Raw genomic sequence first — 16004 nt, 5'->3', positions numbered from 1 at the left:
AGAGAGACAATCTTAAGCAGGCTCCACGCTCAGCATGCAGTCTGACACAGGGCTTGATCCCACAACCATGAGACCATGACCTGAGCCAAAAGCAAGAGTCGGATGCTCAAATGACTGAGCCATTCAGGCGCCCCATGAGTTCACATCTTAATTGTGACTTGCTTGAATTTATTTAGTCGAAATTTGTTCACTAAAGAAGTGAAAGTTTTGACTGAATAAGGAGTAGAGAAACAGTTATTTTGACTTTGGAAATTTACTTAAAAAGTTTATTTTTGTTTTATTTTTGTCACATGAAATCACAAAAAAAATCTCAGACTTTTCTTAATCTGTATATAAGAATATGTTAACAACAAATACATTTACAAATAAAATATTTTATTACAGTTTGGATCCTCTGATTGTGCATGTTGCTAACCCCGGAATCAAGTTCACAACTGTCCTCTTTGCCAAACAAACAGATTGCCTTCTGGTGGGTGACAGTGATGGACAGGTTGGTGTGTATGAACTGAGAAATATGCCTGCTGCTTTGGATTCTGGCCGGGTAAGACTCAAAAATCAAAATTATATGTCATTTAATAATTTTAGTTATAATTTTGTGTCATACAAGGAATTTACGTTTCTTAGATATCTTAAGTGTGGTGCAATGGAAAGAACATAAATCCCAGGAGTTGTTACCTACTAGCATGGTATCTACTAGGCTTATTTTCTTTGAGCCTCATGTTTTTTCTCTGTAATATGAACACAATAATGTTGTAGCATAATAATTGTAAATGTTATATGGAATAACTTAAAATTGTGCTTAATATACTGTTGGGATTTAATAATTGTTGAATATAGCTGAAGAAGTTTACTGCAAATATTCAAAGACTTTTACAAGAAATTATAATATTTTAGATATTATCCAATGTTCCCAAAATAGGCATTTGTTTTTGTTTCTGTAGTGTTATCCTATTCCCTTACTCTGATATTCAAAACTAAAAGGCAACTGATGGAAAAGGAGAAGATATTTGCATATGACATATTGGTTAAAGGGTTAGTATCCAAAATCCATACAGAACTTATCAAACTCAACACCCACAAAACAAATAATCCAGTGAAGAAATGGGCAGAAGACATGAACAGACACTTCTCCAAAGAAGACATCCAGATGGCTAACAGACACATGAAAAGATCCTCAGCATCACTCATCATCAGGGAAATATAAATCAAAACCACAATGAGATACCACCTCACACCTGTCAGAATGGCTAAAATTAACAACTCAGGAAAAAACAGATGTTGATGAGGATGTGGAGAAAAGGGAAAACATTTGCACTGCTGCAAACTGTGCACTCTGTGCAAACTGTGCACTCTGGAAAACAGTATGTTGGTTCCTCAAAAAATTGAAAGTAAAACTACCCTACGACCCAGCAATTGAACTACTAGGTATTTATCCAAAGGACACCAAAATATTGATTTGAAGGGACACATGCACCCCAATGTTTATAGCAGCACTATCAATAATAACCAAATTATGGAAAGAATCCAACAGTGCATCGACTGATGAATGAATAAAAAAGATGTGGTATGCACACACACACACACACACACACACACACACACACACTGGAATATTAGAGATGAAAAAGAACGAAATCTTGCCATTTGCAACAATGTGGATAGAATTAGAGTGTATTATGCTAAGTAAAAGAAGTCAGAGAAAGACAAATATCATATGATTTCACTCATGTAGAATTTAAGAAACAAAACAGATAAACATAGGGAAAAGGAAGGAAAAATAAAAGAGAGGGAAGCAAACAATAAGAGACTTTTAAATACAGAGAACAAACTGAGGGTTGCTAGATGGGGGTGGGCTAAATGGGTTATGGGCATTAAGGAGGGAACTTGTTGGGATGAGCACTAGGTGTTATATGTAAGTGATGAATCACTAAATTCTACTCCTGAAATCATTATTACACTATATGTTAACTAGCTTGGATTTAAATTTTTAAAAAAGGGAAAAAAATTTAAAAAGAAAAAAAATATGAAAACTTTGTTGTAAAACTTTGACAAGCAATCAGTATCACTAGATTATTATTATCACTACCTATTATTTTTAAGGTAGTTTTTCAATTTTTTATTTTTAATGTTTAAATATTATTTTATGGAGTAGTCTGGTATATATTACCATGAATATGATAAACAAGTTAAAATACTAAAATATGCATGAATCAATAAGGAAAAAACACTTGGGGCACCTGGGTGGCTCAGTCAGTTAAGTGTTTGACTTCAGCTCAGGTCATGACTTGCAGACTGTGAGTTCAAGCCCTGCGTCAGGCTCTGTGCTGACAGCTCCAAACCTGGAGCCTGCTTGGGATTCTGTGTCTCCCTCTCTCTGCCCCTCCCTTGCTCATGCCTCTGCGTCTCTCTGTCTCTCAAAAGTAAATAAATGTTAAAAAAATAAAAATAAAGGGGCACCTGGGTGGCTCAATTGGTTGAGCATCCGACTTCAGCTCAGGCCATGATCTCACAATTCGTGGGTTCAAGCCCTGCATCAGGCTCTGCACTGACAGCTCAGAGCCTGGAGCCTGCTTCAGATTCTGTGTCTCCCCCTCTCTCTCTCTGCCCCTTCCCCGCTCATGCCTTCTCTGTTTCTGTCTCTCAAAAATAAATAAACATTAAAAAAATAAATAAAAATCAAAAAAATAAGGCAAAAACACTAAGACTACAATAGAAGACTGGGTAATGGTCAGGAACAGTTCATTCACAAAAAAAAAAAAACGACTAGTAAATATATTTTAAAATTAAACCTCATTGATAAATGAAGAAATAAAAATGCATTACCTTAAATTAAAATGTGATCACATTCTCATATACGAAATTAACAGGTTTTTTTTTTATATTTAATAGGTGTACTCAGTACTAGCAAACATTTGATAAGACAGTTTTTCTCTTATACAGAAAAATGTTGGAATAGAATTTGGTATAAAATTGCTTCTTTGGAAGCAATTTGGCAACCTGAACCAAGACTGTCATGCTTCTGGAATTCTATTCTATAGAAATATCATAAAGGCAATCAAATAAATTAATTATAACATAATTTGTAATGGGATAAGAAAAGAAAAAGAAAGAAAAAGAAAATAATCTAAATATGCAACCAGATGGAAATGTGGCCAGGAAGGTCAGCAGTGTTGATTATATTTGGGTCACATACTGTAGCAAGTGGAGTTTTATCCCAACTATATAGACTGTAAATGTTAGATAGATAGACAGACAGACAGACAGCTAGATGCTTGCTTAGGACTTTGTACTTGTCATTTCTCCTATCTAACATCCCGAGTTTGATCTTCTCGGTACTTCAGGTTTTTGCTCAAATATCAGTCACTATCTGCACGAAATCTTCCTGGATACCTTATTTAAAATTGAATCTCTACTCTCACCTACACTTCTTATCTCGTACTTTTCCATGACTTATTTTTTGTAATATTTATCTTTGAATATACCATATTCTTTATTGATTTATTTTGTTAATTGCCTGTCTCCCACAGGTAGAACATAAGCCACATGTAAATAGTGAATTTTGTCTCTTTTGTTCGTAAAAACATAAAGTTTCTGTTTCTAAAATGCATGTTTCCTTACATCATAATTTTAGTCTGTTCTGAGAAGTGCAACATTAATGGCTTATTTTTTCCTGATGTAAACATTTTAATATTTTTAATTTCTCTCATATTCACTGAGTATATAATACCTTTTAGGGTAGTGAGATGTTTATGCCCACACTTGTTTATGATATACAGCTCAACAGCCAGAAGGAACTAGAGAATTCTATTCATTATTTAAGTCTTTTGAAAACATTAAAATGAATCAAAATATATAGTTAATAGTAATCTTTTCCTTCTTTACTTATCCCTCAAATCCTAAATGTAGCATCAAGGCCTAAATCCATTGCTTTCTATCCCTATAATTCCATCAGTTCCATCCCACAAAAGCTCTAAGAACTCGTCCACAAATCTAAATTGGGGCAGTGGGGAGAGGGAGTTGCATTATTTAAAAATCTTTGTTGGTGTGTATTGGGTTGGTGGTAGCAAAGAAACATGAGCATTAGCATGTTGATTCTTTTTATCACATATGTCTATAGTACCTGTTAAAGATGACAATAATTCATCAATATAAACTATAATATTTTGTATACATGTCTTTCTTACTAGTTTGAGCTACTTGGAAACTTGTATACTTAAGTGTTAGCACAGGGCTAGCACATGATAGGTACTAAGCAAATATGGAAAAATGAACAAACACACTTAGACACAAAAGACACATGGTTTCTAAGAAAGGAACAATATATGCACACAAATATAATCAAGTCATAAAGACCAAAATAACAAAGAAACTCCTATAGAAGCACAGAGTAGGAAAATTGACTTTTGAAAGGAGAATGGGAAGAAAGAAAGGAAAACATAGGTGAATACTTTGGGGAAGACTTTCACACAGGAAATTAAATTTTAACTGTGTTTTGAAGGATTAGAAATTTTCTTTGCAGGGGCACCTGGGTAGCTCAGTTGGTTAACTGACCGACTCATGGTTTCGGTTCAGGTGATGATCTCGTGAGATCCAGCCCTGCATCAGGATCTGTGTTGACAGCATGGAACCTGCTTGAGATTCTCTCTTTCCTTCTCTGTCTGGCCCTCCCCTGCTCGTGGTCTCTCTCTCAAAATAAATAAACTTTAAAAAAATGGAAATTTTCCTTGCAGATAAGCGAGTAGAGCTGTTATTTCAGAGTGAGGGAAAGGCCTGAGCAAAGATACAGAATTAGAAAGGTCCATGACATTTTGAGGAAATGGTGAGTAGACTTTTTTGACTGGTAAAGAGATTGCTTGAGAGAAAAGTGGCAAAAGGGCCTGTTGGGTCATTTGCCATGATCCGGAATTTGATCCTTATTTTCTAGAAAATAGAAAGCCATTCCCTATCTCACATTTTGTACAATGGTGGACTCCAAATGAATTAAAGATTGAAAAATAAAACAAACCACTAGAAGAAAATGTAGGATGATGTCTTAATGATCTAAAGACAAAGACAGATTTTAAAAAGACCAAAAAAAATCTCCTAATTTTTTTCATGTTTTTCCTGTTTCCTTATCTGGGTATAATTTTGGTACCAGAATCAAAGGTTGTTAGAAACATTAAAATAGTTAATAGGTACAAAGTGGTTAGAACTGGTACTGGGACATAGTAAGTTCTCAATAAACCTCAAATATTTTTTCTATGACTATTATGTCAAAATTAACACTTTTTGTTCAGGATTCCATATGCTAAGTTAAAAGAAACAGATTAGAAGAAAAAATTTCTAAGATTATAAAAGACATAATGTCCAGTATGTATAAATAACCCCTATTAAACAATAAGAGCAATTCAATGTTTTGAATGGGCAAATGTATAAAATACTAAATCATAGGAGAAAAACTGGAATATTAATTCTCTCTAGAAATGGAGAAATATACAATTGAAATTACACAAGATATCAGTTCAAATTGATTGGATTTACAAAAATGAAAATATTAGCCAGGATTAAGTATTAGCAAAGTTGTAGGGAAATAGGAGCTCTTATGCAAGGGTCATGGGAATATGAATTAGCATAGCCTCTTTTTTTAATGTTTTATTAATTTATTTTATTTTATTTTATTTTTTTTAAATGAAATTTATTGACAAATTGGTTTCCATACAACACCCAGTGCTCATCCCAAAAGGTGCCCTCCTCAATACCCATCACCCACCCTCTCCTCCCTCCCACCCCCCATCAACCCTCAGTTTGTTCTCAATTTTTAAGAGTCTCTTATGCTTTGGCTCTCTCCCACTCTAACCTCTTTTTTTTTTTCCCTTCCCCTCCCCCCTGGGTTTCTGTTAAGTTTCTCAGGATCCACATAAGAGTGAAAACATATGGTATCTGTCTTTCTCTGTATGGCTTATTGCACTTAGCATCACACTCTCCAGTTCCATCCACGTTGCTACAAAAGGCCATATTTCGTTCTTTCTCATTGCCATGTAGTACTCCATTGTGTATATAAACCACAATTTCTTTATCCATTCATCAGTTGATGGACATTTAGGCTCTTTCCATAATTTGGCTATTGTTGAGAGTGTTGCTATGAACATTGGGGTACAAGTGGCCCTATGCATCAGTACTCCTGTATCCCTTGGATAAATTCCTAGCAGTGCTATTGCTGGGTCATAGGGTAGGTCTATTTTTAATTTTCTGAGGAACCTCCACACTGCTTTTCAGAGCGGCTGCACCAATTTGCATTCCCACCAATAGTGCAAGAGGGTTCCCGTTTCTCCACATCCTCTCCAGCATCTATAGTCTCCTGATTTGTTCATTTTGGCCACTCTGACTGGCGTGAGGTGATACCTGAGTGTGGTTTTGATTTGTATTTCCCTGATAAGGAGTGATGCTGAACATCTTTTCATGTGCCTGTTGGCCATCCAGATGTCTTCTTTAGAGAAGTGTCTGTTCATGTTTTCTGCCCATTTCTTCACTGGGTTATTTGTTTTTCGGGTGTGGAGTTTGGTGAGCTCTTTATAGATTTTGGATACTAGCCCTTTGTCCGATATGTCCTTTGCGAATATCTTTTCCCATTCCGTTGGTTGCCTTTTAGTTTTGTTGGTTGTTTCCTTTGCTGTGCAGAAGCTTTTTATCTTCATAAGGTCCCAGTAATTCACTTTTGCTTTTAATTCCCTTGCCTTTGGGGATGTGTCGAGTAAGAGATTGCTACGGCTGAGGTCAGAGAGGTCTTTTCCTGCTTTCTCCTCTAGGGTTTTGATGGTTTCCTGTCTCACATTCAGGTCCTTTATCCATTTTGAGTTTATTTTTGTGAATGGTGTGAGGAAGTGGTCTAGTTTCAACCTTCTGCATGTTGCTGTCCAGTTCTCCCAGCACCATTTGTTAAAGAGGCTGTCTTTTTTCCATTGGATGTTCTTTCCTGCTTTGTCAAAGATGAGTTGGCCATACGTTTGTGGGTCTAGTTCTGGGGTTTCTATTCTATTCCATTGGTCTATGTGTCTGTTTTTGTGCCATTTATTAATTTTTTTTTTTTGAGAGAGAGACAGAGTGCCAGAGGTGGGAGACACAGAGAGAGAGGAAGACACAGAATCTGAAGCAGGCTCCAGGCTCTGAGCTGTCAGCACAAAGCCCGATGCAGGGCTCAAACTCAGGAACTGTGAGATCATGACCTGAGCCAAAGTTAGACACTTAACTGACTGAGCCACCCAGGTGCCCCTAGCATAGCCTCTTTGGAGAGAGATTCAGTAAAACTTAGAATTCAAATACCATACAAGGCAGTGATACCATAGAGAATGTCTTGCACATGTTTATTTGGACACATGTATAAGGTATCAATGTGAGTTCTTTCTTCCTTTTTTCCTTTGTCTTTAATGTTTCTTTTGTACGTGGAGATGATTATTCTACGTGGAGATGATTATTCAGTCAACTTTTGCTTAAAATGTTCACATTCAAATGTGCTATAAAGTTTTTTAAAAATCTTAGTTTACCTGAAGTTTTCCTGAAGTTCTTACATTTAGATAATACATTTTATTATTCTGTTTATAAGTCTAGCAGATTTTTTAATATGAAATTTATTGTCAAATTGGTTTCAAGTCTAGCAAATTTTAATACACACTTTCAATAAGCTTTTGTAACAAATTTCTTTAAATCCTCTAAATTTACTTTATAAATTTAATATAGTGTTTTAAGTACTCCAGTCATCTTATGGACAAACAAATCTGATACTTAAGGAATTCTTATTAATTTAATAAATTTTAAATGTTGAATATGATGAATCTTAAATTTTCCTAAATGTTCCAATGCTTTTTATAAATGAATAGTATTTCAATCTATGATTACAAGTCTAAATCAATTACCCAATTACACATTTAAATTAGAATCACAAATTTATTTGCTAGACAACCTAATAATAGCGAATACTCTTACATAGAATGAATATTTAAAATACCAAATATATACAAGTTCCTTAATACAAAAATATTAAAATTATCAGTTTGATTTGCTGCATTATTTCTATACACAATTATTCTTCTTCTCAGGGTAAAAATAGGTTTTCCAATAAAGAAACAAATAAAGCATCCCAAGTAGTTTTGGAGATGATTTTCTCAACTGGCTGACATGCATATTGACTATGGACATTTAAGGAGATGTTTCTAACTACTTTGGTGCCAGGCTGAGCCCTGCTTTAGAGTTGATTTGTCCATGCCCTCCATGTGGAATGGTCTCAGAGCCCATGTCTCCTGAAGTCTACTTACCTATTACCCATGTCCTCTATCTTCTCATGGAAGTCTGCAACCCTGAATGTGCTGCTGCATCACTTTATTGATTTCAAGTTATTTATTTACTGTGTCATTAACTCTAAGTTACTATACTTTTCCTATCTGGTAAGATTACAGTCTTTATAGATGTTTAAATGTTATGTTTGGATTCTATATATCTCCCAGGGTTTTGTTTAATTTGTTAGTAGTGGTCTGAAAGACCTTGTTTCTATAGTGATAAATTGGAGACAACCTAAATGATCATCAGTGAAACACTGGATAAATAAAATATGGCACATTCACATGAGTCACTGTAATACAGAAGTTTAAATAATATGTATTTAAAAGTCTCAATATGACAAATTTTGAATAAATCTTTAAAAATGTGTTGAGTGATAAAAGTAAACTGGAGAAAGATAAGTACAGTATGTTATGATTTATGTAAGATTATTTAAACACAAGTATAAAAGCTGTGTTCTTAGTGGATGTATTTATAGTTAGTAAAAGCATGGAATATAGATTGGAATATAGAAGAAAAAGATTTCATTTTGGTGTTTGATTTGAATTAATGAGAGACATCTTTTTCCTTTTCAGGTTTTTAAATTTAAATTCCAGTTAGTTAAATACACTGTAATATTAGTTTCAGGTGTAGAATTTAGTGATTCAGCACATCCCTACAACACCTGGTGCTCATCACAAGTTCGCTCCTTAATCCCCATCGCCTATTTAACCCATCCCCACTCATCTCCCCTCTGGTAACCATCAGTTTGTTCTTCATAATTAAGAGTCTGTTTCTTGGTTTGCCTCTCTCTTATTTTCCTCTGTGCTTGTTTGTTTTGTTTCTTAAATTCCACATATGAGTGAAATCACATGGTATTTGTTTTTCTCTGACTGACTTATTTCACTTAGCATAATCCTCTCTAGCTCTATCCATATTGTTACAAATGGCAAGATTTTCTTCTTTTTTATGCAAACTTGTGCAGCCACTCTGGAAAACAGTATGGAGGTTCACTCAGAAATGAACCCTACGATCCAACAATTGCACTACTAGGTATTTACCCAAAGAAAACAAAAATTTGAAGGGGTACATGCACCCCAATGTTTATAGCAGCATTATCTACAATAGCCCAATTATAGAAACAGCCCAAATGTCCATTGACTGATGAATGGATAAAGAAGATGTGGTGTATACACACACACACACACACACACACACACACACACACATTAGAGACAACTTTTATTTTGAGCAGTATGCTTTGCAAGCAGAAGGCTAAGTTGAGAGTCTGAACATTTTTGACAAACGTGTGTGTGAGTGTGTGTGTGTGTGTGTGTGTGTGTGGATTTCAGTGCTGGTGAGCAAAATTTTCTTGTAAGAAATATATTCCATACATTAATAAATAAATACAGTTTTCTAATACAAATATGTCTTTCATTCTTTTGGTCATGATATTTTAAAACTTCAGTGTTATTCTTCTAGGAGATTCAAGAAAAACCTATTAATCAGATTTTATGTTACTTACAGACAAACTCAAGCTTACCTGATACACCTCTTCCTGAACTTTTCAGAGAATTATAATGACATAGTAATTTGAAGTCTCAAAGTAATTAATGTCAAACCATTATTTCCTATTAAGATATCTTATCAAGTAACATTATGTCCTATAATTTCTCCATTAATTTTAACCAAGAGTGAATTAAAATTTTGGAAGGCTTATGTTTGCATTCTATAGGAAAGGTGTACACCAAATTTATAATAAAGACTGCCTCTGAGAAGTGAAGGATGCAGGAATAGAAGAATTAGGGATAGGTACCCAGGGGACTTCAACAGGGATACGTGTTTTACAAAGGCAAAGTACCAGATAACACTTGCACCAAGTGTGCTGGAGCAGGGCCCATTGGAGAAAACCCATGGAGATATTCCAAGGACCATGGTATACGTATAGAACCATGACTCCCGCTCACCTCCACATTGTTCAGCACCCACTATGGCCTTACACAGCAAGAGAAGAACTTTGATCCTAGGGCTGTGCATGTTTTAAGTTAAATAATTTCTGAAACTCTGGCAGCCCCCTGATGTGTCCAAGGACCAGAATATTATTGTGATATGACACAGTAGGACATTGGCTCCTGCCCTGTCCTACCAACCAGGGTATGTGGTTTAGGGTAATATCAGCCTGATGCCTGGTGTAAACAGGGGTATAGGGTCCAAGCTTTGCAATGGTAACTTTGTGATGTAGCCAGCTGCCAACGGGACTTACCACCACCTTAGCATTATTGTTTGTTGAAGGACCACCTCCTCTCCTGGTGTGATGTGGTTGGTTGCTGGGGGCCTCAGTCTTGTGTCGAACAGAATTATAGTTTAAGTACTTGGCAGAAGCTAATTCCAGTGGGACATTGCACAAAGTGACTTTTTTTTTTTTCTGGAGGCAGCCTATGGAGAATCACTCCTGGATACTATTTCTATTCTTATGTTTCAGTATATAAATGTTTGCCATCTCTTTCTCTGTACTTTGGGTATTTACATATAGACTCTTCATTCATTCAACAAACATCTACTGAGTATGGACTATGTGACTGGGTCTGTTTTGGGTGCTAAGAATTTAACAGTGAATAAATTAGAGTAGTGATCTGCTGTGTTAGCCCAAGTGAAAGACTGAAGTAGGAAGAGACGGATTTGAAAAGCAGCTTGGCAACTGATTTTGTGTCAGGACCTGAAGAATGGGGAATGTCATCCTTAGTATAGGCTAAAAGACAGGACTGACTTATGTAATATGATCTAAGGTGTTTATAACTATTTAGAGTTTTGTAAAACTCTTTTATATACATTAGTTCATTCAACTCTTGAAATAATTTTTAGAAGTGGTTGTTGATATTTCTATTATCCATTCAAGGAAACTAAGATTCCCAGATATTAGTGACTTTTTTAAGATCCCTTTACTGTGAAAGGTGAGAAAATTCTGGTCTTCTGCTTCCAACCCCCAACTTTTCACAATATCTTTGTATTGTATTATATTATATTATATTATATTATATTATATTATATTATATTATTTGTTTTTTCAAGTTGTTTTTAAATATTATTTTCACCTAATCTGAAGGAATTACACGACTTTATTTTTCTTAAGTTAATTTACTTATTTTAGGAGAAGCAGGTAAGGGGCAGAGAGACAGGGAGAGACAGAATCCCAAGCAGGCTCCATGCCATCAGCTCAGAGCCCAGTGTGGGCCTCGAACTCAGGAACTATGAGATCATGACCTGAGTCAACATCAAGAGTCAGATGCTTAACCAACTGAGCCACCCAGCGCCCCTATTGTTTCAAGTTTTTATTTAAATTCCAGGTGGTTAACATAGAGTGTAATATTAGTTTTATGTGTAGAATTTAATTCACAGTATCTTTCTTAAAAACTCACCTACCGGGGCACCTGGGTGACTCAGTCGGTTGGGCGGACGACTTCGGCTCAGGTCATGATCTCGCGGTCCGTGAGTTCGAGCCCCACGTCGGGCTCTGTGCTGACAGCTCGGAGCCTGGAGCCTGTTTCAGATTCTGTGTCTCCCTCTCTCTAACCCTCCCCCGTTCATGCTCTGTCTCTCTCTGTCTCAAAAATAAATAAACGTTAAAAAAAATTAAAAAAAAAACCTACCATCTTTGGTTTCATCCTCTTACAGATTATTATTTTACCCCTTTAGTGTAAGATTGTTATTATTAAATTAAATACAAAATCCACATTGGAATTCAGGTCTTCAGCTGTCTCTAAATCAAGCACTATAGGTCAGGAAAGAGTTTAAGATATCATTAAGATCACAAGCTATTTTACAGATGAGAAAACTGAGGTTTACATATTAAGGCTACACAGGAGCTGCCAAAATTGTCGCTTAACTGAATCCTTATTGTTTATCAAACTTCTTTAAAAGAGTCCTCCATTGGAAAAAGTAGGTTTATACTAGGAAGTAACCGTTACTATTTAAACTTACCTTGGTTTGTTTCCTTTTTATGATCTTATTGGATGCTCTTTATATGTATCACTAACTTATAAATTTCAAATAGCATTTTAAAGACTCCTTTACCTCTTAATTTATATTTTATTGCATTGTAATTGTTTGGCTTTTTCTTTTCAGGGAGATGTAATAGATATTTTGATTGGATCCAAGTCGAAACAACCAGGATAATTCATCATTACTAATACCTTCTCTTGTTGCTGTTTAAAGAAAAAGAAACAGTGTTTAATATCCAATAGTCCAATTTGTATGCAGTAAGCTGGGATTTTGATGTTAGAAAATGATATTTGATGTATAACTTACATTTCAACTTAACATAAACTTAATAAACTTTTATTTCAGAGATATGTGATCTAGGCTTAGTTGTAAGAGTTTTTGTTGGGATTTTCTTAATGTTTTTAGTCATATTCCAAGTACATATAACCACATATGCGTACTTACAAAATCTCCAAATAGGTTAGAAAATTATTCCATTGGAAGCAAAACTTTGAAATTATTAGAATTACTTAAACCAAAATCTTTACAGATGAAGTTTCATAGAATTTCAGGTCTGCTTTCCAAGATCTGTTTTCTAAAGTTTATGAATTATGCATGTGTTAGTGTTAGGAGAATACTGGATTTTCACACCCAACTTCATTTACGTTATATTTTTTGTGTTTTCACACCCACTTTAAATCAGAATTTTATCCTCTTAGATTTGCGAGCGGAAGCTATTGAACTTTGTTAGACTATCTGACAAGCAAACAACATGACAGCAAATGTCAAAATTGCATCGTTTAGCCAGTAGGCATCACACTCCCAATTCAGTGAGAAGAGTTAGTCTGGGACACATCAGGGCACCCTCCTCTGCATGCCCCAAATTGGCTCTGGGTTTTAAGCCCAGACTTAAGTGGGCCCAGAGAGAAAATAGAGAGTCCTTGATCTATAGTTGGCATCAGAATGTTATCTTATGAAGGGTTCTAGAGCTAGCTTGTAGAAATAGGAGAGTGGGAGGTAACAACTCCTCCAAACAGATTGCTAACAGCCTATTCCGTGCTGTTTGCTAGAACAAGTCCTGCGTTTTGTTAACCGAGGCCATAGGACAGTATGGCCTGTTTTATAAAGCATTCTAAGTGGAGAGGAGAGGCATCTGAAACTCACTAAAATCTCTGAAAAAAAAAGTGTGTATAAAACTAAGAATGGAGTCTGTGCAACCGTAGAAACTGCCTTTTTTAAGTATCCACTTCTTTGCACCTTCTATTTCTTTGGAGCCATCCTTTACATAAAAGCAAGGTAATTATTGGGTGGAGTGAGAGCTTAGGTCAGGTAATAACAATAATAAGTTTCCTGCTGATGTAAACCATTGTGGTTCTTCTCTTTGTCCTTCTGAAAAGTTGGACTTCCCATAACACTCTGTACCAAAATAAAAACTTGATTCAACTGAAAAAATGTTTCTTTGTGTTATGTATTTTTGACCTTTCAAACATTTTCGCATATTCTACCTTTGTTGCTCATCAAGCCTAAAAGAAAACTACTTTATTATCCTTAGACCCTGGGGAGCCAGTCCGAAGCACTGAACCTATTTCATTCTACCCTTCTCATTCCTGAGCTTATAGACTCTCCCATACTTTTAGATTAGCAACCCAATTGACAGAGACTGATAATAACTTTATGTGTGTGTTGTTTGTTTCTGCCAGCTGGGTGGAATGATGACTTCGAGCTAGAAACTGAATTTCAGAATATACATTTCTTGGTCACTGAGTTTCTGAATTGAGTTTCAGACCTGCTGTGCTAAATATTGGTGTGATTATTTGCTTGGTGTCTGCCCACCCCCCCCCCCCCAGACTGTGAGCTCTTTGATGGTAGGGACTGTGTGCTTTGTTCACCCCTGTATCTTGAACACCTTGAACACTACCTTCACAGAGGAGTTATTGCAACAAATATTTGCTGAGTGAATGAGTGATCAAGTTAATGGGAGAAATGTTGGCTTCATGCATACCCCATATTAAAACATGATCTAATATTTTAAGTGTGATTTCCTTAGTATCCTGCAAAATTATCTTAACATCACCAAGGGTAAAGTATTTTTAACAGTGGAAAACATAGAACACACAATCAAATGGAACATACAATCAGCTTCGCAAATCAGCTAAACATAGGTCATCATTTTCTTTGTTCTCTAACAATATAAAATCATTTCCTCCTTCACGACAAAAAGTAAAAACAAATTTACGATCACTTTCTTTAGGTGAACATTGCTGCTGCTTTTGAGATTGTGTTCCACTGACTGGTGGAGTTTACCTCCAACGTAAAGCACTTAACACGATGCCTGGCACAAAGTAGGTAGTTGTCATTCTGATTATCCCAAACGCATCCCTACTTCTTGGTCTGAGAACTCCTTTGCCCTTTGCAGCTGGCTAAGTCCTTGCCAAGGCCCCACTCCTGCAAAAGCTACACACTGCTAATGACCTCATTTGTTCCTTTATACATTTGGGCTTTGTGTCTGGTTTGTTCATGATTTACTACAATGTTCAAGTCTACCCTCAAATCCACAGAACATTTACTAGGCTATTAGCCTTCATTTGCTTAGGTTGGCATACTCAGTGGGTGATAAAACTAAAAGGCTAACAGTTTACATGAAACTAATTCCTGGGTCAAATAGAAAGCAGAACGTGTCCATCACGTGGAACATATAAAACATGGTTATGAATCATCAAAATAAGCACTGCCTTTTCTAAAGTGATGAGATATTTGTGTAGCATCCAGAACAACTCATGAAAAAATGTACTCTCACCATGTCTGTATTTCTCTGAATACTCAACTATTGACAGATAGAGTCCTATTATACCAGAAAGGAAAAAGTATTCCGGGATATTTTAGGGATCTTACATCATACCTCACTGACAACTTTATTGAATTTTTCAAGTTATTATATATATTTAAATTATTTATTGAGTATTATTTTTAAAGTATATTTATTTATTTTGAAAGAGAGAGAAAGAGAGTGCGCAAGGAGGGGAAAGGCAGAGAGAGAGCGAGAGAGAAAATCCTAAGCAAGCTCCGTGCTGCCAGCGTGGAGCCCAATGAGGGGCTGAAACTCATGAGCTGTGACATCATGACCTGAACCGAGATCAAGAGTCAAACGCTTAATTGACTGAGACACCCAGGCACCCCTATTTATTGAGTTTTTAAGTAAATTTCTAAAAGCCCCAAGTAACGACAAAAATAGCTTCTTTGTCCATATAAAATTAAGCCTCAAATATCAATGTTTTCTAAGATTATTAAAAACATTTTTAGCTGCCCCTTTAAATTCCTACTGACAGAACACTTGAAAATTACTAAAGTGAGTAGTAAAGTTTTATCCATAAAGTTATGCAAAAACTTATCTAGATGAATGATATTTCAATACCCATTCTACAGATATTTGTGAGTAGAAGTTAACTGGTTTTAAAGAGGGGGGAAAAGGGTTTCAGGTGAAGAAAACAGCAGATGCAAAGGCCTGGAGAGACAGAGCATGGACTTTCCACAAACGGTAAGGTTTTCAGTAGAGCTGGACCTTTGAGGGATTGAGGGCCTGTAAAGGTAGACACTGGCCACCTCATAAAAGGCCTTGTAGGCTATGTTAAGAAAATTTGGACTTTTTTTAAAAATTTTTTTTAACATTTATTTATTTTTGAGACAGAGAGCATGAACAGGAGAGGGTCAGAGAAAGAGGGAGACACAGAATCTGAAAC

General features: G+C 35.8%; 1 protein-coding gene across 1 annotated transcript in view; it reads left to right on the top strand.

Annotated features, from left to right (window-relative positions):
• The window catches only part of DNAI4 (dynein axonemal intermediate chain 4), an 88419-nt gene extending 75776 nt beyond the window's left edge, over window positions 1-12643 (top strand). Inside the window, 2 exon segments of the mRNA XM_003990166.5 lie at window positions 385-541; window positions 12412-12643. Of these exon segments, the coding sequence (XP_003990215.1) occupies window positions 385-541; window positions 12412-12462 (208 nt within the window). The 3' untranslated portion in view covers window positions 12463-12643.
• The last annotated feature ends 3361 nt before the right edge of the window (window positions 12644-16004 follow it).

This window comes from Felis catus, chromosome C1, assembly GCF_018350175.1.
Source record: "Felis catus isolate Fca126 chromosome C1, F.catus_Fca126_mat1.0, whole genome shotgun sequence".
NCBI lineage: Eukaryota > Metazoa > Chordata > Mammalia > Carnivora > Felidae > Felis > Felis catus.
The sequence above is the reverse complement of the archived record's forward strand: the minus strand, read 5'-3'. Positions and strand labels throughout refer to the sequence as shown.